General features: G+C 35.3%; 1 protein-coding gene across 2 annotated transcripts; it reads left to right on the top strand.

Annotated features, from left to right (window-relative positions):
- The first annotated feature begins 12,025 nt into the window (after window positions 1–12,025).
- Window positions 12,026–23,221, top strand: LOC113761468 (probable LRR receptor-like serine/threonine-protein kinase At1g06840). 2 transcript variants are annotated; one of them, XM_027304471.1, is made up of 21 exons: window positions 12,026–12,217; window positions 12,565–12,742; window positions 13,554–13,704; window positions 14,531–14,602; window positions 14,787–14,858; window positions 15,146–15,289; window positions 15,469–15,540; window positions 15,617–15,688; window positions 16,680–16,754; window positions 16,971–17,039; window positions 17,218–17,286; window positions 17,438–17,509; window positions 17,678–17,764; window positions 17,943–18,011; window positions 18,180–18,676; window positions 19,638–19,796; window positions 20,379–20,662; window positions 21,219–21,270; window positions 21,508–21,758; window positions 22,027–22,161; window positions 22,720–23,221. In XM_027304471.1, exons 2-21 carry the CDS (start codon window positions 12,601–12,603, stop codon window positions 23,068–23,070), a joined length of 2,895 nt encoding a protein of 964 aa, XP_027160272.1. In that variant the 5' UTR covers window positions 12,026–12,217; window positions 12,565–12,600; the 3' UTR covers window positions 23,071–23,221. The 2 variants fall into 2 exon arrangements, with proteins under 2 accessions (XP_027160272.1, XP_027160280.1); XM_027304479.1 differs by having other exon boundaries at window positions 12,214–12,287.
- The last annotated feature ends 1,675 nt before the right edge of the window (window positions 23,222–24,896 follow it).

Here is a 24,896-nt window from a genome sequence, read left to right as displayed (position 1 = left end):
TCTGTTTAAATTTGGTATTATTTGAAATAATTACTATAGTAGTTTTTGTGATACTGACTCCATCCCATTTATTTAGTCATGTTTGGGGAATCCAATTTTTTAAAAATAGTTGTTTGATTATGATGTTTGTACTTCTCTTTTCAATTTTACTCCCACAAATTCAAAATTTAAATTTGAATGTTAACATGTATATGATTAGAAATAAGGGTTATATTGGAAAGAGAGTCTAAAAGGTGTTTTGACTTTTTTTAATATGACAATTGATTTGGGACATTCTAAAATAAAAAGTATTAGACCCCGTTTGGACAGCCATTTTTCATAGGAAAATTGCGTCATTTTTTGTAATCATATTTCCCTATTACCTTTTTTCCCTTACATATATTAAATCGCTACAGTAATTTTTCTACAAAAAATCTAAGAAAATGCAACACTTTCAATAAGACGGAGAGAGTATAATATATGTGAAATAAAAATTGATTGAAAATATAAAAGAGTAAATTAAAAAATATGTTTATAATGTAAACAAATTCAATTTTGTAGCCTGAGAATTCAGAACTAGCTGGGCGAGTCAGAAGCATAATCTTCCTCGAAAGTCAACGAATTATCTTGCTCGTTATAAAACGTCGGACGGGACAGCAATTAGGGTTTAAAATGACAGACAACGGCCGTGGGGTGTCTTAAAAGTCCAGACTCTTAAAAGTCCCCCGCTCCATAGATCGGATGTTTCTCCACCACTCGAACAAGTGGCTACCGCGATCCCATAACCAGACCCCCAAAATCCTGGTAGCCTGACTGCCACATCATCCAACATCGAATTTTTCCATGTCAGCAGGGGGTCCCACTTGCTTTCCAGCTTTTGACGCATTCAACCCGGGAACATGCAGGATAATCCACATGTGGGCCGTCACGGTATCCTAATCCACCAAATCAAATCCCACCACGTTGCAACGCATTTGATTTCCTCCATTCCCGTGACAGCATCGGCTATCCACCCTATTAAATACTAGTACTACTATTTTATGAGGTATTTTCTTTTTTCCTTTTTTATTATTAGTTGTATTTCTTGAGAGTTGATGATACGTAGAGGCAACAGGGATTGGCAATGGAGGTCGTTGCCATGGAGGGGACCGTACGAGCGATTGGCTTATCATAATCTGTAGATTTTAGTATAAGACATTCTCTAATCCTCTGTCAAGTTGTTATCTATGGTGCCCACGAGAAAGGAACTGTGAAGACTTGGAAACAAGAACATCTGATTCTTGGCTATAAATGCTGGCACAAGTCGATCTCTTGGATGCAAAATGAGTTCTTGACTACATACATGTAGAAAGGGTTGTTTTTTTGAGCGATGTATTACAGATAGATTTATAAGGAGTTATATGTTTATTGCTACAAATTATTTTGTACAAATTGTTTAGAATAAATCTTATATACACTGGTAGTGTATATACTATCACGGTTAGATGCATGACATATTGCAAAATATGAGTTTCAAATCCAAATTTGAATTATGTGTCATGCATCTAATGGTAAAAGTGTATATATTGTCAGTGTATAAAAGATTAATCTAATTTTTTATAGTGAAAATAATTTTTTAGTTCTACAAGTAACATGCAAATTGAAGTAAACTATGTAGAGTGTGTGTGTCTCTCTTCTGAGAGTTAAATTTTGGGCAAGATTTTATCGCTGGTCACTTATTCCTTGTTCAAACTTTTTCTAAATTCCAAGTTCTTCAACTTAGCTAACAAGACATGATGACCCTGTTCTCATCTGCTTTAATTTTTACACAATTTGATCATAAAATATTATTGTAGAGAATTAGATTCAACAAAATTTACTTTTTGATGGATCATAATTTTTTTTTACTATTTAAAAATCTATAATCTAAATACAAGAGCAAACAAGAACATTAAAAAAATTAATTATCCAAAATCAAAATTCATAATTAGCTAAAAGAATCAACTGAAAACAAGGCTTAAATTCATCCTGCAAGACCGCCCTTTTTCTCTTTTTACCTTTTGCAGCCTGAGTTCTCTTGTATCAATTTGAGAGGGAGAAGTAAAAAAGAAGATATACTGAAGCCTACGTGGAGAAATCAATGAAAGAAATTGAGATATGCATATGCTTAGATGCACCATATTGTCGGGGAAAAATGTTTGAAGTAGGTTTTAGATGCTAGCCTTATGCCAGAAAACTTGAGTATAAAAGCCTAGTTCACTCCACACACCCAAAAAAAAAAAAAAAAAAAAAAAAAGTAATTTACTGTTCATTTTAAAAGGCACTTACAAAAGCCGCCCAGACTTCTCTTAAACTTATTAGGCTTGTCCGTCCTTGCAGCCTTGCGTAGTAACTAAGGTCGTTATCTGGATTTTCAGATTTAAACTAAATTCCAAATTCTTGCAGCCTAGTTCGCGGTGGCATACGTTGAATTTTGTATTCATTTCCAGGATAAGAAATGGACCATGTCATTGTCCCTGCTGGTCTCCGATGAGAACCAAAACTCTTCTTGTGTTTTACTGAAAGGAACACAGGAAATAAAAAAGATTAAACTGGATAGGAATGATAGAGACGGGTGACCTGGATTTTGGTATGTGGGGCGGGTCTTATGATGTGGGTTCACTCTCACGGGTCCCGTGGTCCTTCTTGTGGTTGTGGATGTTATTCGATCCCAATATTGGAGATTAACGAACAGAGCCCGGAAGTCACGTACGTGGGCTCCATGGACCGTACGCATTAAAGAGGGGCAAAGGCCCTACGCTGCCCAACAAAGATCATACTTAATTTGGGCCCCTAATTCAGTAACTTGTGGTCTGGGCTTTTCTAGTGAACAATCAAACCTTAGGATGGGACTGTTTTTCTCAAGCTCGATGACAGATTCATTCTTATTTTAACATTTCACTCCAATTATTGGATAAAGAAAAAACAAAGAAAATGGAGTGAGAGACTGACAAATTCAATGGTGATTGATCACTGGCCGTTTTCAAATGTTCACGATTGGTTCTCAAGTTGGTCTAACTTTGGATAGTAAATTATTTGAAATAAAATTTTTTCTAAAATTATTGCAGTACCTTTTTAATGTGATATACGTGATATAAAAAAATGATCGTAAAACATGTTAATGATACAAGCAAATAAAATTTTTACAAATAATTCATTGTCCAAACGAATACGTGCTAGTTCATAAAACGATTCACGGTCTAATTGTCATATACATTGCTCAGAATATAGCATGTGTCCGTCCATTAATTTAAACTCGAGAGCTGACTAGAATAATTGATGTACATTTCTTGTACATTGCAGTTGTGGCACAGAAAATTCTCAGCCTCATTCTACGTCTGGGGAACTAGTGGTTGTATTGTCCCTATTGTTAGTAAACGAATACGTACTAGTTCACAAACCTCCCCTGAGGTTTTTGACACTTTCACTGGCACCCCCTAAGGTTCTCAAAATTTCACTGGCCTCCATTGCTTTTGAGTTTTTGGTAACAATGCAGTCCAAATCTGATAACAATATTATTTTCATGTGTGAGAAGGAATTTTTATTCCATGGCTGCCCCTTTGCTCCTTGTATTAGTAGAAGATTGAAAGAATAATAAATTATTATAATGATTACTAAAGTTGAGGGGGTGTAAGTACAATACAAAAAATTGTAAGCACTAGATGTGTCAGGAAAAATGCCGATTTTCATAAATCTTAAGTTAACTAGTATGTTATCTATTTAACATAACTTAAGTAACTAATTAAATTAATTAAATTACCTGCGAGTATTACTTTCACATAATTAATTTATGTTAAATACATAACCTACCAGTTTCCCTTTCGTAAAAATATGAGTGTAATACTTTTTGAATTTTACTTACAACCATTTGTATATTTAATATAAATTAAATGATTCAGAGTAAAATGCCTATAAATAGCTAGTACTTTATTCATATAATAGAAGAAACTCGTAAAAAGTTAATAAAAAGTGGGTAATTTATTTTTTTACTTTCACGTATTTAATTTATGTTAAATACAAAACCTAGTAGTTTCTCTTTCGTAATAATATTAGTGTAACAATTTTTGAATTTCACTTATAAACATTTATGTATTTAATATAAATTAAATGATGCAAATTAAATTGCTCATAAATAGCTAGTACTTTATCCATACAATGGAAGAAACTCGTAAAGAACTTGTATGTTATGGAATTTTTTTTTTACTTTCAAATACTTCATTTATATTAAATACAAAACATGCTACTTTTCCTTTCGTAAAAATACATGTGTAACGGCATTTGAATTTTATTTGCAAATATTTATGAACTTAACATAAATTAAATGATTTAGAATAAAATGCCCATAAAACCTGGTACTTGGTTCATGTAATAGAGAAAAGCCATAAAGAGTTGGTACTTTATGGGATATTTCTTTTTTACAAAATATTTAATTTATGTTAAATAGATAACCTACTAGTTTTTTTTCGTAAGAAGTTACTGTAACATTTTTTTAATTTTACTTAAAAACATTTATATATTCACAGAAGGCACAAAAATGGCGCCTTACTTCCTAATAGGGGTGAAATCGAGCCGAGTCGAGCTCGAGTAGTGACGTACTCGAGCTCGAGCTCGATGCAGACCACTAGAGCTCGAGCTCGAGCTCGACTCGATAATAGCATACGCAGACTCGAACTCGAGCTCGATCGAGCTCGACATGTCAGTCGAGCTTGATATCAAGTCAAGTACTCGAGCTCGAATGAGCTCGAATTGATCCTGGTTCTTCCACAATTCCTAATAATCTAAAGAATCTAGGGGCTGCTTGTTTCACATATTGAAATCGGAAATGGAAATGGAATCATGGATTCTGGTTTTGGAATTAAACTTTTCATTCCAATATCTATCTTGGTTCACACATTGGAATTAGTATCATTCCAATTCCTGATGCTTGGTTCGATGAGTGTTTCGGAATTAAATACAATTAAATTCCAAATTTACCCCTGATATAAGAATTCTTATAAAATAAAAGAATTACACATACGACAAATTAACATCTCTATAATTGTAACTATAATAGTTATTAACTTTTTGATAAAACATAAGAAAATCATAAATTTTAAAAAAATTAATACCTGAAAATAAATGTAGTGGCTGCATTAACAAGGAGTAAATTCCCAAAAAGAGGGAGTTTTTAAACTAACTTCTCAAAGGGTGGCGATTTTTTAGTCTCTTCCCAAAGGGTGACAAATGCATCCAAGGAATGCGTTCTTCCAAATAAAAATGCAACTTTCAAATACGTTATTTTAATTTTCATAAATTTGTTTAAATATGAAAAATTGGTTAAATAGCACATAACATACAAGCTCTTTATAGGAAACTGGCAGGTTTGTTAGTATATTTTGTACCAACTCTTTATAGGAAAAATTAGTTAAATAGCGGCCAAAGGAAAACTAATATGTTTTATATTTATAAATTAAATATGTGAAAGTCAAAAAAAAAAAAGAAATAGCGCATAAGATACCAGCTCTTTATGGGAAACATGCAGGTTTTGTAGTATGTTTTGTGCCAACTCTTTATGGGAAACATACCAACTCTTTATAGGAAAAATTGGTTAAATAGCGGCCAAAGGAATACTAGTGTGTTTTGTATTTAACATAAATAAAATATGTGAAAGTTAAAAAAAAAAAAATATTAGCTCATAAGACATCGGCTCTTTATGGGAAACTCGCAGGTTTTGTATTTAATGCCCATAACTATGAAACTGAAAGGTATTCAGGCAAACAATTTTACAAATAGGTACAAGGCAACTAGAAGCCCGCCCAAACTATACCAGTATTCACGGATCAAATAACCAAAATATCAAGAATCAATTGACCCTTTGTTTCTGAGCTTCCATTGAATGTGTAATTCAAGAAAACACAGTGAGTAGCGTGAGTGGAATAAAAGTGAGAAGGTGATGGATCCAGAGCATAGCATTTTCATTTTGATGAGTTAGTTTTCATCACAGTGAGTAGCGTGAAGAGGAACGACCGAACGAAGAAGAATAATGAACTCTGATTCTCTGAAAGACGGATTCGACGGAAGCTTTTTCATTTTTCGTTTTTAGTTTTCATCATATTTCTCAAGCCAAAATTACTTATTCACCCTTCATTATTACTACAACATAAATGGTTAAGCCCGTAAATATTCTAGCTAACAAACCTAAAAGAGTAAATTGATATATAAAATAAAATAAAAAATATATATGCTACCGAGCTCGAGCTACTCGACGAGCTCGAATTTCTTACTCCTAACTACTCGAGTCGAGTAGCTAACCAAGCTACTCGCGAGCTCGATTCAAGCTACTCGATTTCTCTGCACCCCTACTCCCTAATCCAGCTTTAATTCATGTATTAGCTATCAAGTTTGTGTTATTGTTGTTAAGGTTGATTAATCACTTTAGATGCCTTTTTCTCCAACTAAACGGTAGTAATACACTCCATCTTCAGTAATAAAACCCAACTTCATAGGATATATTTGTAATTTTGGCCTTCATGATGTCAGGAAAGGGGCCCAATTTTCTATCAAGGGAGGTCAGTGAAATTTTGAGAACCTCAGGGGTTGCCAGTGAAAGTGTCAGAAACCTCAAGGGAGGTTTCTGAAATTATCCCAAATAAAAAAGATTAAACTGGATAGGAATGATAGAGACGGGTGACCTGGATTTTGGTATGTGGGGCGGGTCTTATGATGTGGGTTCACTGTCACGGGTCCCGTGGTCCTTCTTGGGTTGTGGATGTTGTTCGATCCCAATCTTGGAGAGTAACGAACAGAGCCCGGAAGTCACGTAAGTGGGCTCCCTAGACCGTATGCATTAAAGAGGGGCAAAGGCCCTACGCTGCCCAACAAAGATCAAACCTAATTTGGGCCCCCTAATTCAGTAACTTGTGGTCTGGGCTTTTCTTGTGAACAATCAAACCTTAGGATGGGACTGTTTTCTCAAGCTCGATGACAGATTCGTTCTAATTTTAACATTTCACTCCAATTATTGGATAAAGAAAAAACAAAGAAAATGGAGTGAGAGACGACAAATTCAATGGTGATTGATCACTAGCCGTTTTCAAATGTTCACGATTGGTTCTCAAGTTGGTCCTAACTTTGGATGGTAAATTATTTGAAATAAAAATTTTTCTAAAATTATTGCAGTACCTTCTTAATGTGATATACGTGATATAAAAAAATGATCGTAAAACATGTTAATGATACAAGCAAATAAAATTTTTACAAATAATTCATTGTCCAAACGAATACGTGCTAGTTCACAAAACGATTCACGGTCTAATTGTCATATACATTTTTCAGAATGTAGCAAGTGTCCGTCCATTAATTTAAACTCGAGAGCTCACTAGAATAATTGATGTACATTTCTTGTACATTGCAGTAGTGGCACAGGAAATTCTCAGCCTCATTCTACGTCTGGGGAACTAGTGGTTGTATTGTCCCTATTGTTAGGGGTGGCAAAATTATCCGCTAACCGAAAACCCATCATATCCGATCCGATTCGATCCGAAAATTAGGATATCCAAATTTTATTATTTGATCGGGTTAAAAGAAGGTCGGGTACCCGCTAAGATGCGGGGCGAGTTAGGGTCATATAATTAAAAAACCCGCGGGTACCCGATCCGCCCCGCATATATATATATTTTATTTTATTTTTATTTTTATACACACACTATAAAATAATAAGAACTAAATAAGTAATTTTATTGAACAAATTGCATTACAAATATGAGAGACTATAGTTTATTTACAAGATTCATTTATAAAGACCATGATCTTATATTTTATAGAAAAAAGTTGAATTAATGTGGAACATATATATTAAAAATTGTGCTACTTATTTCAAACTTTTATTGATTTCGAATTCTTTTAATTTTTTTCCTTTATCTTATATTTTCTTCACTTGCTTGTTTCTTGGTGGGAAACCTTTTTTTAGAAAAAAAATTTATTAAATCTTAGATGAATGTGTAAAATATAAAATTAAATTGGTATAAATCATTTTTTTAAAAAAATTAAATAATAAATGGGACGGGGCGGGTACCCGCTGACCCGACCATATCTCAGCAAGATGCGGGTACCCGCTGATATACGGGGCGGGTAAGGGTCAAAAAATGCTGACCCGCAAGATGCGGGTCGGGTCAGCAAAAAATGGTGAATGATTAGGGATGGCAATGGGGCGAGTGCCCGCGGGGGGCTCTCGGGGCGGGGGCGGGGGGGAATTTTTTCCCCCCGCTTAGAAACGGGCCGGGGGGTGGGGGAGTATACCCCCGCCCCGCCACCCGCAAAACAACAAAATATATATATATAAATATATGTATAATTATATATAATATGTAAGTTAATTAGTTATAAACTTATGATAATGATATTATTAGTTAGATGTATTATATAATGTATATTAGTTTATGTAATATAATTGATATTATCAATTATATGAATAATTATACATGTCTACTAATAAAATTTATTAATTAGTTATACTAAATTTACTAATACATTTATACTAAATTTCTAATTACACTTAATAGAATAACACTTTTTTCTCAAAAAAAAGCACAAACACAATAATGAATTAGTGATTGCATTTGTACTAAAAGTGAAAACTTGATTATTTTTATTATATTTATTTTATCATATTGGATTGTATTCAAATAACTTCTGTTTGATTGTTTTTATGAGTTTCAATTGTAAAATTACAATGAATAATAATTTGGTGATGTGTTGATATTTTAGTACTTGATTATTTATTAAAATTTAATTATAATAAAATTATATAATAAAATTTTTTTAACCCCGCGGGGGAAGCGGGGCGGGGGCGGGGGAAGCAGGAGGCGGGGGACGGGGGGAACTCTCCCGCCCCCGCCCCGTTGCCATCCCTATGAATGATGCGGGTACCCGACCCACGCCCACTCCTACCTATTGTTAGTAAATTCCAATAGGAACTCCCACCCCACCAAGCCTGGTGGGCCATTCAAAGGCCTAGCGGCCGTAAGCCATTCTGGTTAATATTTGGTTTGATTCTATTTAAAGACCTTGTGGCGGATTCGATTATGCGCGGAAAACAAAAATGAGAAAATCACCACATGTTTCTTGTTCGTGCCAACTTTGGTTTCCTTCCTTGAAAATTTCGATGTAGTACGAGTATATTTGCTTCCGGAGCTGCGGCGATAAAAACAACCTGGCTTAATGTGAAGAGAGTATGTCGAGAAGAACAATGAAAAGTCTGTCGAGAAGAAAAATGAAAAGTCTTTTCCTGCTTTTCTGTCTTACATACTGTTTCACCTAATCTTAAAAAGTCCAAAGAAGAAACCTCAAGCATTAGTTAAACTTATCAAAGCCTGAAGTTTTACTAATTCCATAACACGATATTATTATTGTTTTCTCCGACTGACGAATTCGGTGGAAAAGAAAAATCAAGAAACCAGTTGAAAAATATCCTAGTAGGTGTAAATGCGCAACCACTTTGAAGGAATCCTAGACATGTATCCACATCTCGTCCGATCTTCGTTGTCAAACAAAGACAAAACTAGGAGACTTGCGAGTCTTTGAATATTCCAATGGAGACGATCATCATGAGCGTTGAAATATCTCCAAGTGGCCAACCCCACACGATGCGAAAGAGATGCGCAATTAATAAATTAACGAGTTTTAATCATTTTTCCTGGGCAAAGTGGGAGTCTCGAGTCTGGTCAGCCTAGCATTTGAAGGAGCAGAAAATAGAATAGATCAACGAAGAGACAGGAGCGATGATATATAATTTTAGACCTCAAGCACACGTAACCAAATTAGGCGTCATGCCTTACTCAAAAGCAGGCGTTTAGTTTCAAGTTCCAAATACAAATAGCAAAAGCTTTATCCAACCGGAGCATGCCAATTCAGACTATTAGATTATTTTGTTAGAAGTCAATGCTGTGAAAATTGATAATCTCCTCAATATCTAACATCTGGCAATTTTCCCTTAGTAGCGCGCGTTGGTTGTCATTTTTTGAAGTTTTTGTAAAAAACAAAAAATACTGTATCGATTTAGAGGTAAAAAAGTGATTGAAAAATGAATTCCAAAAAAAATGTAAGAATAAAAAGTTACAATCCAAACACCACATATTCTAGCACCAATCAGTGTTTGGATGGGAGTGTTTTTCAAAAATAATAAATTTTTTTAAAAAGTACTCTAAAAGGTAATCTAAAAATTAGTTAGAATTTTTTTAAAATTTTAAAAAATATCTCAAAATATATTATAGAAACTCTTCTACTCTTAAATATCGCAAAATATTTTCTGAAAATATTTCAAAATATAATCTAAAAACTCTGCTACAATAAAATTTTTCAAAAAATACTCCAAAAAAATAGCTAATCCAAACGGAAAAGTTTTCAAGAACAGTCATTGTTTGACTATAATATTTATGTAGTATAAAGATTTGAATTTCTTAAAATTTCTATAATATTTATCAGATAGCTCCAATCTCTCTTTTTTTTTTTAAAGAGAAAAAAATTTGAGTGACTTTGATCATCACTGCGAATAAAGGTATATATATCCTGTGAAATACTTACACAAATCACACAATTTTTTTTTATAAGAAAGTAATCAATCACATACGATATTTATAATAAAGAAGTGGTGTATATTTACTAATTATGTCCAACTTGTATTGGACGGAGTTTAGCTCTAGTCTAAGAGAAGAAAATTAGTGTGCTTTTTTCCTATTTAAAGCCTGACAAATCTGTCCCATCCTCCCACTATCTATTCATAATAAGAGAAGATAACCTCTCATGGCATCTTTTAATTTCGCTCTTAGCCACCTCAATATATCTCGAACAGTATGCTCTTGCCCATGTAAATGATTTGACAAAACGGCTCCGCACAACTTAATCAATACTGTGGCGGTGATAATGACTGATGGTCTAATTCATTATTATCATCAATGCTGTAGTCGATCATGGTTACACCATTGGACATACGGCTGTGTTTGGACAGCTATTTTTCGTCGAAAAATTGTATCATTTTCCGTGATCAGATTTGTTTATTATTATTTTTCTTCATATACATCAAATCGATACAGTAATTTTGTTTTACAAAAAATTCAAGAAAATGTAATCCAAACTAGTGTCAATTTTGGACAAGTGCAGGTCGAGAAAGGGGAAAAAAAAATTGTACTCTACATGACCAAATGGATCGAGAAAGAAAAAAAAAAACCGTACTTGACCTGTACTTGTCAATTTCTCGAGAAAGGAAAAAAATATTTATTCTATATAATCAAATAGATCGAAAAAGGAAAAAAAAAACGTAATCCATATGACCAGTCTAGCACCTTTTGTATTTTTGTAAGACCAACAAAGGATATTCTGCTGTTCATAATTTTATGTTTTTTTGTCTTCCAGTAATGGCTGGTAATAACCGTCGAATCCAAAAGCACATTGCCTAAAACGCGTTTGTTCATCCACGCTACCATGTGATTGAACTCTTGATCATGATAAACCAAATGGGCTGGGAGCATTATGATTAGTTTTTCCATTCTTGCTGGGACAAATTGCATGCTTTAGGCTAATTAATCATTTCCTTTTTTTTTTTTTTGGGTCACAAAGTATCACATTACATTATTGATGTTGCATCTCAAAATTAACGGTAAATTCTCGGTATTGACTGTTTAGCTTTTAACCGTAACCGCAGTCAAAATTGTGGCGGTAAGGGTCCTTTGTCTTTAGCGGCACGGCATGATTAAGCTACACCAACTCAGATGGGCGTTCGATTGACTCGGAGGCTCGACGGCAGGAAATGCCGCAAGGGTCAAAACCATCATATATATAATATAATATTATAAAAATAAAAGCGGCAGTTGATTGTTCAGCTTCAGCAACAACTACCCCCTGCCATAAAAGTCAAAGTGGCGTCGCCATTAACATTAAAATCATAAAACAAAGAAAGAAACAAGGAAGAAAATGGGGTGAACTAAGTAGTTGTTCTCACTCAAGTACTAGTAGCAATAATTATAATACACAAAAAACACCCTAAAGAAAAAGATGGCTGCTGCTCTCATCAGCTACGCATTCATCAATCTACTCACCTCCAATGGCGACCCAGTCAATTCATTTCCATGTTTAATTTTCTCCTCCTCTTCTTCTTCTACGTCTACCATCAGGTGCACCAAAATCTTAACATCATCACAGGCACTCGCGTTCTCAACTTCTTACCATAACCCCTACCTTCCAGCATGTAAGTTTTCCCATTGCTTGACCTCAAAACTATCCCCATATAGGCATCTGAATCAAACATTCTTTTTCGGGTGACCATTTCTTCTTCTCTTTTTTGCTCGTTTCTTAACTCCTATATTCTTTTCCTGGCTTTGGGTATTTTCTGTCGATTTTATGGGAATATCTTGCTTCTTCTGAGTCTTTTGTTCTCAGTTACTTGATGGTTCCGGTATTCATATGCACGAACTGGTTATTGTAACTTGAAAAAAGGAAAAAAAAAGTTTGATTTTTTTTTTTGGGGGTTAGATATATTATAAACTTCTGCTTGAATATGAATTTGGTTTGTTTTCTCTTGGTTGGCATTACCAGGTGGAGAGCTTAATTTGTATCTTTTAAGTGCAAGAGATGTTGGGTAACTGCAGAAAGTTCGGTCTTTTTGGGATGCCACAATCAAGAATTTCGTTGTTTGGACTGAGTTTGATCGTGTGGTTGTGCTGGTCTTTGCTGCTAATTGGCGCGGATAGCCAAATTACCCATCCTGATGAAGGTGAAGATGATCAGTTTTCAGTCTCTGCAATCAGCCTGTATATTCTTTTAAAATTTCTTGATGAAAGTGTGTATGGTTTTCATTCCTAATATCGAATGACAGTCTGCAGTTCCACGACAGTTTGAGAAGCGTTTGAATTTAGTGTTTTTTTTCTTAAAAACTCCTTTCATAACGAACTCTAGTGCACTGCACTCCCTAGTATCGTAAAGAACTTCCTCAGTTTTATGGCTTAGAACAGGTCAATTCGGTGTTGTTAATGGCTTCTGAAATGAAAATAGTCAAGAAAATAAAAAAAATGATATACATGCTAATTTGGCTACATATTGAACCTGCTGTGGACTTTTTGGCTGTCATCAGCTAGTTACTTTTAGTCCTTGAAATGGGTATGAGCTAGTTATTTTTAGAGTGTATGCAACAGATGTAGATCTGAGCTTTGTTTTGCACCTTTTGCCTGGCATATCAGGAAGTGTTCTTGCTTAATTCCTTGTGATACTTAGAATCAAGGTAGTTCACTTTACTGTAGTGGACTCTGGATGTTTAGCCACACATACTAGGCAAACTTTATTGTGCCATTTTGTGGTGCCTTGATACACAGTGAAGAAACAAAAGAGAGTAAATTCAAGGATTTTTATTCAACATGGGAGAGATATTCTTCTATATTTCACTTTTCCCTCCCTAATTTGTAAGTTCAAGATGATCTTAATTATTTTGTGAACTGATATGGACACTCTAGACCATAGGTAGGTAAAAATTTTAGTCCAAATCTTTTAGTTACGGGATTGTACGGTGTTACCATCTTTTTGACCTGCAGTTAGAGCATTGCGGTCAATCAGGAAAGAATTGATCGATCCAAATGGAAATCTCAGTAACTGGAGGACCGGTGATCCATGCACTTCAAATTGGAATGGGGTTTTGTGCTTCAATCAAACAATGGGCGATGGCTATCTTCATGTCAGAGAATTGTATGATTTAATTCTTCCTGCATTTCTTCATTTTTGTATTATTGCTTAATAATATTTAACTGGCACAAATAGTATAGTTCGTTTGGGAGTGGATGATTTGGAGAGAAAAGAAGGGGAAAGAAGAGAAAGTGAACATTTCCTTCGTTTGTTAGTTTTTATTAGGAAAGAAAAGAAGAGAAATGGAAGGATTTAAGAGGATAAATAGTAAGTAAAAGTTTTCCTCCCAAATTGGAGAGAAATGGAGAGAAAGTTGGAGGAAGCTTATGAAAGTTTTTTAAAATACCTATTTTATCCTTAAAAATATCTTGAACAAATATTTAATGACTTTTATATCCAAAATCATTCCACTAATTCTCAAAACTCCCAAACAACACAACAATCCCTTCTCTTCTCTTCTCTTCTCTCATAACTTAAGTTTTCCCTTCTTCTCTTTTCTATCCTAAACTCCCAAACTTAGCCTAAAAATTGCTTATGTAAAAGCAAGTTCTTCTCAGCTGACAGAAATTCAAGAAAGCATATTACTTAGGAATGTGTATAACTGCATAGGTGAAGGATCCTGTGACTTTACCTCTATAAGGTTCTTAAAGGACATAGGAGGTGTTGGATCAACTAGAGTAAGGGCCTCATCTAGAGCCTTGTTGACATATCTTTTGGATATCAGTTTTAACACTTGTGTATAGATACTTTGCAAATGCTTGAAGATGATAGTTACGTTGAAGAAAACTACATTGGAACAAACCAAACAATTTCAATTACCTGTGTCGCTCTGCTTGTTCAAGTCCTTACATTATATTAGCAACTTACTGGTTTGTCAACTTTTTAACAGGCAACTACTTGGTATGAAGCTCTCCGGAAGTTTATCACCAGAGCTAGGCCGTTTATCTCATATGCAAATCTTGTGAGTGGCATTATCTGTATAGTTGTTTTTTTTATTTATGGGCATGATCAAAATGGTTCCTTTTTTCAGCATTATACTGGGAGTATATAGCTGTTTTGGACATTGGCTTCTTTTACCTTGTTAATTTTAAAATTGAAAAACACTTTTCATAGGGACTGACTCTTTAAGTGTATTTTTCCTGAAGGGATGTTATGTGGAACAACATCGGTGGGAATATACCCAAGGAGATAGGCAACCTTACATCTTTACAATTGTTGTAAGTTGCTGGAGATCTTTGCTTAATCTCTCTATTCACACTCCTACTCTTCCATTACTGTTCCTAATCTCTCTAGTTTTCTCTGGACTGTTTAGGGGTTGACTATATAAAAATAATTAGTAAATTTAATGTCATGTCCAAGATCTTTGTTTTCTGGGTAACATTCTTCTGAATTTTCTTGTGGATATGAATTACCATTTATGCAAATATACCACTTCGATCTCTTTTGTACCAAGTGCACACCCTGTGTCTTGCCCATATCATGTTTGCTTATTTTCTGTTTGTAGGCTTCTCAATGGAAATCAACTGACAGGATCACTACCTGAAGAGCTTGGTAATCTTTCTAACTTGGACAGGATACAAATAGACCAGAATCAGATATCTGGACTGATACCTAACTCATTTGCAAACTTGAGCAAAACAAAGCACTTGTAAGAATTGGCTTCCACTTGTAATATAGCACTTCTGTTGCTTCCTCCATTGAGGGTTTATACATACTTCAGTATAAAATGTTAGTATCTATGCATATGCAAATAATGGACATGCTCTCTTGCTGTGATGCCTTGAACTGATTGCTGATTGTGGTTCTTACATTTTCATTTTATGATAGTCACATGAATAACAATTCAATCAGTGGGCAAATCCCTTCTGAGCTGTCTAGGCTTCCAAATCTTGTTCACTTGTAAGTGAAAACCTAATTCATGCTGCTACATTTGCTGCATGTTGAACATCTTTGTTAATGATATTCAGTAATTCAGGTTGCTTGATAATAACAACTTATCAGGCTATCTTCCTCCCGAGCTCTCTGAAATGCCAAGTCTACTTATACTGTAAGTTAACTCATATCCTTGTGTTTTTATCTCTCGTATCTTGTTCCTTTATATGATGAAGAGCATGATTTGTTTGAAAATGTAGTTTATAATGGGGAGTGCCAAACCTAGTTGCTGAGTTTGTTTTTCTGGTTGCTTGGGTAAATGCCAATAGCCTTTCTTTTCTGTATCATGAACATACATGTTTCAGGTGAAATTTGATCCAGTGCAGAGTTATGGAAGTTTAACCTCTTCAAGAGCACAAAAAACAGATAAGAAGATTTTTCATTAAGTTAAAGAATGATAGTAACAGAAGAAACTCTAGGAAATGATGGAAAGGAATTTTGGGTTGAGGCATCAGAAAAACTGGTTCTTACCTATACAGATCTCCTTAATTAAATCAGCAAAGGAGAAAAGGTCATTGAGAGAGAGGGGTGAATAACGATTCTGCAACATGTGGAAATTTGGACTTTTTATGTCTTTACATTCTCACAACATCTACATCAGTTCTCTGATGTACTCATTTAACGAAGTGTGTCTACTTGTAACAGGAGATTAGTGTTTCTTCCTTATACGTGCTTTTATTGATATTATTATTTTTTTGATGATGTCTACAAAGTTTATGCAGGAATTGCAACAATTCCAGCTAGGTTAGAAGGTACTTGTAATGGACTCAATTAAAATGAACTGTACCAAGAACAAATCTTAGCTCTACTGCAGTGATAATGAAGAGCACAACATATTCATGATTTATATTCGAAATTTAACTTTATGAAATGCTTTGTTATTTGAGGTTTTATGTCATTATCAAGAAAAATAGTTGGAGAGGATAATTTGTACTTCTGAAATAGTTCCTTGTGGAAATGTTCTTTCTCATGTCTAAATTATTTCTGGTGGGAGAGCTATCAAATAAGTGTCTTTCAGTTGAAGAACATTGACTGTATCATATACGTTTTGATAGTCTTACTGATATTTTTTCTTTTCTTTGTTGCCTCTGCCCTCTGGTCTGCAGCCAATTGGACAACAACAATTTTGGTGGGACTGTGATTCCTGCTTCCTATGGAAACATGTCCCATTTGTTAAAATTGTAAGTGCTGCAATTTCCAGATTCTTACTCTAATATAGGCGTTTTTGTCTGCATGTAGAATCACTGGTCATTTTTTTTAAAAACATTATCGTGAAGTTTTTGTGTTCCTGGAAGTTTTTATAATTCTAGACTAGGATGAAGATATGTACTATGGCCTAGAACAGTTTACAGAAATCTTTAAAGTTGCTGACCGTTTAGTTTCATTAACTGTATCAGGAGTCTCAGAAACTGCAGCTTGCAAGGGGGACTCCCAAACTTGAGCAACATGCATAACCTTTCATATGTGTAAGTCACTTGCCGAGATGTTATTTTAGTTTTAATTGCTCTCTGACTACACTTTCTTTTTCATATATCAAGTCACCTATTTTTCTTCAAAAGTCTGGAGTTTCCCCACTGAAAATGACTTTGACCAAGGAAAATTCTACTGGAATTTCTTCTTTTAAGTGACAATACTGTGATGCAGAGACCTGAGCTTCAACCAGCTAAGCGGAGCAATACCTTCAAATACGCTCTCTCAGAATATGACTACCTTGTAAGCACTCAAATTTAGCTACCTTTTAAGTTAAATTATTAGTGATAATACTTTTTTGATGTCTGCTGACAAGAGTGATATGTGAAAATCTACCAATTTTTAGTACAAATGAACTTTGATTTCTAACGACGAAGTTGTTGACAATGTGCAGTGATCTTTCATATAACAATCTTACTGGAACGGTTCCTACCAACTTTGCTGGCCTCCCTCTTTTGCAGAAATTGTGAGCACTCTTCCTTTATACTTCATCGATATTGTGCTATATATATAAATGTAGTTGTTCTTTTGCAGGTTATCCTTCATTTCACTTCCTTTGTATTCAGATTGATTATGAGTGCCTGGGATTTGCGAAGAAATTAATGATTTTAAAATTTTGTCGCATCTGTTACAGATCACTGGCAAACAATTTGTTGAATGGTTCTATTCCATCCATCATTTGGCAAAATAGGAGTTCAAATGCGACTCAAAGTCTCTTACTGTAAGTCCTTTTTTGGGCAATTTGATGTCTGCAAAAGTTTTCTTATTCATCCCAAAGCAAGTTGGGAGTTAGAATTTTGTATTTCCTTGCCAACCTGAATTTTCTTTTCTCCCTACTATTACACAAAAATTAAGCTTAAAAAATTCACTTTTCATACACTTGGTAGTTGATGCTACAGGGATTTGCAGAACAATAAGCTCTCAAACATCTCTGGAAGTTCTTTTCTCCCTGCAAATGTCACCGTTAGGTTTGTCTATTTCCATATTTTCTTCAGCTACAGAAAATGGTTTCATTGATATGGAGGAATTCTTCAAACAATTATCTAGATTGTTTGGAGTGGTTATAAAGATTATTTCTGGCTGGCCAGTATGTTATGGTATTCTTGTTCTAATCCTTTGCATAAACAATGATTCAGGCTTCAAGGAAATCCTTTATGCTCAAATTCCAACCTAGTGCAGTTCTGTGGATCTCAGAATAATGTTGTTGCTCTTTTTTTGATCTCATCAAATGCTACCCAATGTCGCCCTCAATCATGCCCCAGTGATTATGAATATGTCCCATCATCTCCAGTACCCTGCTTTTGTGCTGCTCCTCTGCTTGTTGGATATCGGTTAAAGAGCCCTGGGTTCTTTGATTTCGGGCCATATTTTGATGAATTTGTATGGTACCTATCCTCTGGTCTAGGCCTTTATCCTTATCAGCTTGATGTTGGTACATACGCGTGGGAAGAAGGCCCTCGACTGAGGATGTATTTGAGGATTTTTCCGGTGTACATTAATAATACTTATAAATTCAACAAGAGTGAAGTTTTCAGAATTCGGAGCATGTTTACTGGATGGGAGATTGGTGATAGTAACATATTTGGACCATATGAACTTCTTAACTTCACACTGCTTGATCCTTACCAAGATGGTTTGTCTCATTATCCTTTCTGCTGGTTTTCATGGGAATTGATATGAATAGAAGCAACCAAAGAAACTACTTATTCTTCTCCCAGATGGGACAGCCTATACCCTCTTATGTTGGATAACTAGGTTGATTAATCTTCTTAAAATGATGATCTGAAGTCAATGTAACATTTAGAAAATGATTCTCTAAATGCACCATTAGGCAACCTGCTACTTAAGAACATAGTGAAGCTTGCCTAAGAAGTACTTGCGTAATTCATGGGCAATGCATATGATTGAACATGCAGCATCCAGCACTTCACAACTTCCTAGGCTACTGTAGTAATTCCCTGTGCATATGATTGAACATGGAGCATCCAGCACTTCACAACATCCCAGCCTGCTGTGTGTCCTTAAACGCCACACTCAGTGTCATTCACAAGCACGACTTTAGTTGCGTCTGTTATTGTAGCTAGCAGAAATGGATATCCCACATCACAAGTATGATTGCACTATTAGACCATTCTTGATATCCTGCTGTCCCAAAGGTGAACAACTTGGGGTCTCACTACACTGCCCCTAAGTACATGATGTTGTCATATGAGCTTATCATAGGAACAGTCACACTTAAAACCATCTTTTCAAGGACCCCTGCCTATTTCTATCACTTGCGCCACTGCAACCATAAACCAAACTTGATTTGAGAATCATCCTAATTATACCAACTTTGATTGTTATAAGTGTTTATATGTGCTTAGGCTGACATCTATAATCCACACCACATGATATTGTTGTTCTGATAGAAGACAATTTCAAATCCTCTATCTCACTTGATAAAATTCATTAAGTACATTTGTTATTTTTCTTTGGGAATCCATAAATTTAGAGAGTATTATGTAAACAATAGTTTATAAAGCTTTTATCTTGTATTGATTGACAACTCTGGCAAAATGATCTCAATGCTTTGGTTCTGTTGGAACTTGCAGTAGTGTTTCCTTCTTCCTCATCTGGTATAAGCAAGGGGGCAATAGCTGGCATTGTGCTGGGGGCTACAGCTGGTGCAGTTACACTATCTGCATTAGTTACTCTCCTTATATTGAGATTGCATATGAAGAAGAAGCAGGCAGTGTCAAGAAGGCGTCAATGTAAGTTTCTCATTATCACTGATACAGGGTAATGGTCAGTATTTTGTTGTTTGAATAAACTAGAACAAACTTGGTGTCATCACTTCTAATCCTAAAATACGTTCAACTATATGAAATATGTTCTCCAGTCAGATTTGGAAGTTAATTCGTTTTAATTATAATAAACCTCAGATATAGTTCATGGATAAATTTGCTTAAAAAATTGAATTGAATTAAATGAAGCTATATTGGTAAGCTATTATGTCAAAGTTTCAGATCATAAGCTTTTAGACTCTAATGGAAGCTTTTTATTCTCCTATATCATAGAGAATAACAGAAACAGATGATAGGGAGGCAATGCCCCCACAGAATTAGTCCCTTTAATTGCTTGTGGACCACTGACCTGTGCTACAGTGTTCTTAGCTGTCCTTATTCTTCAACTAGAAGCAGGACTGATGTAAGGCAACACCATGAGCACAATATCCTTCTCCACCTCAAAGTTTAGGTTTTCTTGTTCTTCAACCCAAACAGATGGTTAAGAAGAAAGAATAACAATGATTATTACAGATCTTTATGGTTTTGATGGTTTACTATTTAATGCAGCTTCAAAGACCTCCATCAAAATCGATGGTGTGAAGGAATTCACTTACGAAGAAATGGTATCAGCAACTAAAAATTTTGATAGCTCTTGTGTGGTTGGACAAGGTGGTTATGGAAAAGTTTACAAAGGTATTCTAGCTGATGAGACAGTTGTGGCTATAAAACGTGCTCAGGAGGGATCCCTACAAGGTGAAAAGGAGTTCCTCACTGAAATAGAACTACTGTCAAGGTTACATCACAGAAATCTGGTTTCTTTGGTTGGGTACTGCGATGAAGAAGGTGAACAGGTATCTTTATGATTCAAATTCTCGACTTGTTTGCAAGTTTCTGCATTCTACTTAATGGTCCATGAGGGAGTTACTATCTGGGATCTCTTCTCCAGTTAAAGAGTTGAATGTATGGCAATTGAATGTGCCCTCTGGAGGTTATTCTTAAGTGCTAATTAGCTTAAATAAATGTTAGAAAAATTCTCACTGAGAAATGGAAGGGAGGCTTCACTGTATGGAAACCAAATAACTTGAATTTAACATTATGGAAATCATGTTACTACATCATCATAACCTGCGTGATGAAAACTTCAGAAGAAGAAAATTCTGAGAGGAGGCTCTTAAAAATTAAGCGTTGTCTCCCAAAGTTAGCGAGAGTAGGTAAATATGATAGCTTTTTAAATTGCTTTAACTCATGGTGCTCGGACATGGACATGAACTTACAGGGTACTGAATCATCCTCTGTTTTAATGAGTATATATTTTGTTTTTGAAAAAGAAGTTCCTCTACACTAGTACTGCTTTGTTTTTTCAAAAAGTTTCTCATGACTAATGGTTCATTTTTATTTTTGATGCAGATGTTGATTTATGAATTCATGTCTAATGGTACCTTAAGAGATAACATATCTGGTATTTCTATTAACTTCCTCCTAAAGTTTATTTCTCTGTTGATTCCAAATATGGGTCTTAGGGCCATTCTATACTAGATTATTGACTTCACTAATGTTGATGATGAGCTGACTCCCCCCCCCCTCCCACCCCCGGCCTCTGCAGCACAAAATCACTCTTGCATGCACAAAACATTTAGTTAAGATGATCACACAGCCACTCAATTGCAGCAGATAATTAATGCTTGAAGTGTTGCAGGGAAGTCAAAGGAGCCTCGAACGTTTGCTATGAGGTTGAGAATTGCTTTGGGATCAGCTAAGGGCATCCTCTACCTACATACGGAAGCTAATCCTCCCATATTCCACCGGGACATTAAGGCAAGCAACATACTGTTGGACTCTAAACTTACTGCAAAGGTTGCAGATTTTGGACTTTCAAGGCTTGCTCCTGTTCCTGATGTTGAAGGAATGCTGCCTGCTCATGTATCTACTGTTGTTAAGGGAACTCCGGTAAGTATGATGCATGTGTAAGTAACTGCCATGGTCTTTTGTAATATGTTTGGGATTTCAAATGCAATTTTATAGCTCTTTCTGAATACTTTTGAATCTTTTGAAAGGCTTCATCGGATTTTTAAAATACTGATGAGAGCCATTCAGCACGTTTACCCATCTGGGGCTCAGTGTAGCAGAATCTACTTGAATAAGGCCACTAGCTTACTTATACATACATTTGCTTATCCGTTCTACTCATGAAAACTTGAATACGTGTCCTCTGCAGGGATATCTTGACCCAGAATATTTCCTTACACATAAGCTTACTGACAAGAGTGATGTTTATAGCCTTGGTGTTGTGTTTTTGGAGCTATTGACTGGGATGCACCCAATATCGCATGGCAAAAACATTGTCAGAGAGGTATTTGTCTCACCATTTCTTGTCTTTAAGCTAAAAACAGTATAGTATTCTGGCAAGCGCTTGCACATTACTGTGGTGCTTCATAGTTCTGTCAGATTTCACCTTGATTCGTTCACATCTTTCCAGTCAACTCCCAATCCCCAAGCTTGGGTGCTCTTCAAATATGCATGGTTTATGTAGGTCCCACTTTAAACCAAGCCTAGAAGTTTCTATTCATTCATTTATTTAATAGCCTTATTGGAGTCTAGTTTTTAGTAGTTTTCCTATTCAATAATTTGTGTTTTATTTGATAATTTCTAATAAGTTTGGCAGGTAAGGTTACAAATATGGTATTAATTGAAATATTTTCTAAAGAGAGTTGAGATGGTCCAAAAGAGTCCTAACGTAGACTTTTATTGTGTCTTTCTTCCATCATTTTGAGGTATCAATAGTATTGTGAATGATTCATTTTCTCAATCTTTGTAATTGTTTCATCCCTTCAATCTATAACCCTGCATGCTAGCTTTATTATTAGAACTATTATACAGTTTAGTTAAGATAGTCGTCAATCTGTTTCAGGTAAATATAGCATACCGTTCTGGTATGATATTCTCAGTCATTGATGATAGCATGGGATCGTATCCATCTGAATGTGTGGAAAAGTTCATCAACCTGGCTCTAAAATGTTGCCAAGAGGAGACTGACGCCCGGCCTTCGATGGCTGAAGTGGTTCGAGAACTTGAGAGTATATGGCTCATGATGCCAGAGTCTGATACTGTACTGGTTGACTCGTTGGTTACTGACCCTGGAAAGGTTGAAACCACAACAACTCCATCTTCATCTTCCACGATGAGAAATCCTTTTCTTTCATCAGATGTCTCTGGTAGTGACCTTGTTAGCGGAGTTGTTCCCACCATTACACCTAGATAAATATAGACCTTTCTTCCTGTAATTATCATTTTGCAGCGGTAGGTGGGAGGAGTCATTTTATGTATAGATTATGTGATTACATCTTATTTGCAACATTCGCAGCTTAATGGTTTAGCTATAGAAAATGCAAAATCCATACCTTTCTGCTTGATCTTTTGCATTTTGGATGCTTTCTGAAAATTTAATGCGTCAAAACGGTATGCAAAACGCAAATTTAATTCATGTGCCACTAGGGCCTGTCGTATCAGATATCGTGGCTGTACTTTCATCTTTCTTTCCAGTCCTTGATACACTTTCTCATTCCTTGCTATCCATGCCCAATGAACCACTTGTTGAATCAACATTGGCCAGTATACCTCTTTCTGCTTCCCAATCATTCTTTGGTTCACATTCCAGTCCATCCACTGTGTTAGGGGTCCTGGATTTGAACTCTCTCCATTTTGAGGGATGCACCAGCTGCTTCCTTATTTCTGCTAATCCATTCACAGTCCCTTACTGCGTGTATTGCTGTGTCTCTCTTGCTTCCACATAACCGACATTTCCCATCTACATGGAGATGTCTTCTGTGTTTCTCTACATTAATTAACATTCGACCATGTCTTGCTATCCACAGAAGAAATTGCCATCTACTTGGACCTTTTAGTTTCCATATCTTCTCTCCCAGTTGGGGTCTGCTTCTGGAAGTTCTTCTGACTGCCAATCCAGCTCATATGCTGATGCAGTTGAGAAATTTCCACTATGCTAGGAAGCATGCGGTTGATCCCAACGATGAAATTGCGCAAGTGTCATTCTAAGAAACAGCCATTCAGGACAGTATGCCCACACAAATCTTAGAAAGTTATCAGATCAACAGAACATTGCATGATCTGAAAGGTAAACCAAGAATGTCCAGTAGCATGGCTATGTTCGTTCATAAGCCCTACATGGAGAATTAGTTACTAGTGTAGTACCGTGTTTGCCTGTTTGGAATGCTGCATGCCTTTTCAGTTAGTGCTCACCACCATTCCGTAATTCAAAATAATCTCCAACTCCGAGGGACACAACCGTATATGGACGCTTATAGAAAGATTGGTTTTGAACTTAAGTTGTGGTGCAGGTGCAGGTGCAGGCAATCCAGTTAACACTTCAGGGATTTGGCAGGTCGTATGATTACGGGTTCTGTAGTTAAGGGTTAATCGCAATTTATCCCCCCAAGGCACATTCTAATTTTCATTTTACCTCTTAACTTTTATTTTGTATCACTTAAGCTTTTTAAGAGACGAATATATCTCTCTACTACGTTAAGATTTTAATTTTTTTCCAATGAATTTTAACATGGATCAATTTTGACTCTTGTAAATGATAGTGATAAAGTTTCACATGTGGGGAGTAGATATATTAGGAAATGGACTAACATTTAATTTTTTTTTTTTTAAAAAAAGGTAAAAAAGGACCCCAATAAGCAAAAATTTATTAAAGAAAAAGAGGACAAAAAAGGGTCCAAATTACTGACATGTGAACTTGTAATTGTAAAAATCGTTAATTGATTTTGCATCGTCCACTTATAATGAAATAGAATACAAAATTTTTTTCTTAATTTCTTAATTGGATAATAGATAAAATTGATTTTTTAATTAACTAATAGATGGGTAAATATATGGTTTCTTTAATTTTATAATTAGAGAATGGACATCCCAAAATTTTAGTTAAACAAATTTTTTATTTGCTCAAAATAAAATTTTGAAAGAAAACTAATTTGGAATTGGAAAAGATAATAGAGAAGAAAAATAAAAAAAAATCAGCATAACAAGAGGGTAGTTTTGTCTTAAAGGGGGTTAAGTGACACA

The sequence above is a fragment of the Coffea eugenioides genome, chromosome 1 (genome assembly GCF_003713205.1).
Source record: "Coffea eugenioides isolate CCC68of chromosome 1, Ceug_1.0, whole genome shotgun sequence".
NCBI lineage: Eukaryota > Viridiplantae > Streptophyta > Magnoliopsida > Gentianales > Rubiaceae > Coffea > Coffea eugenioides.
The sequence above is the reverse complement of the archived record's forward strand: the minus strand, read 5'-3'. Positions and strand labels throughout refer to the sequence as shown.

Excerpts from the sequence above, each read along its gene's own strand:
- LOC113761468 (XM_027304471.1), top strand. The coding sequence starts at position 12,601 with ATGTTGGGTAACTGCAGAAAGTTCGGTCTTTTTGGGATGCCACAATCA. Across the intron at positions 14,859-15,145 it reads CTTACATCTTTACAATTGTT|GCTTCTCAATGGAAATCAAC; the intron begins GTAAGTTGCTGG and ends TTCTGTTTGTAG. Across the intron at positions 15,290-15,468 it reads TTGAGCAAAACAAAGCACTT|TCACATGAATAACAATTCAA; the intron begins GTAAGAATTGGC and ends ATTTTATGATAG.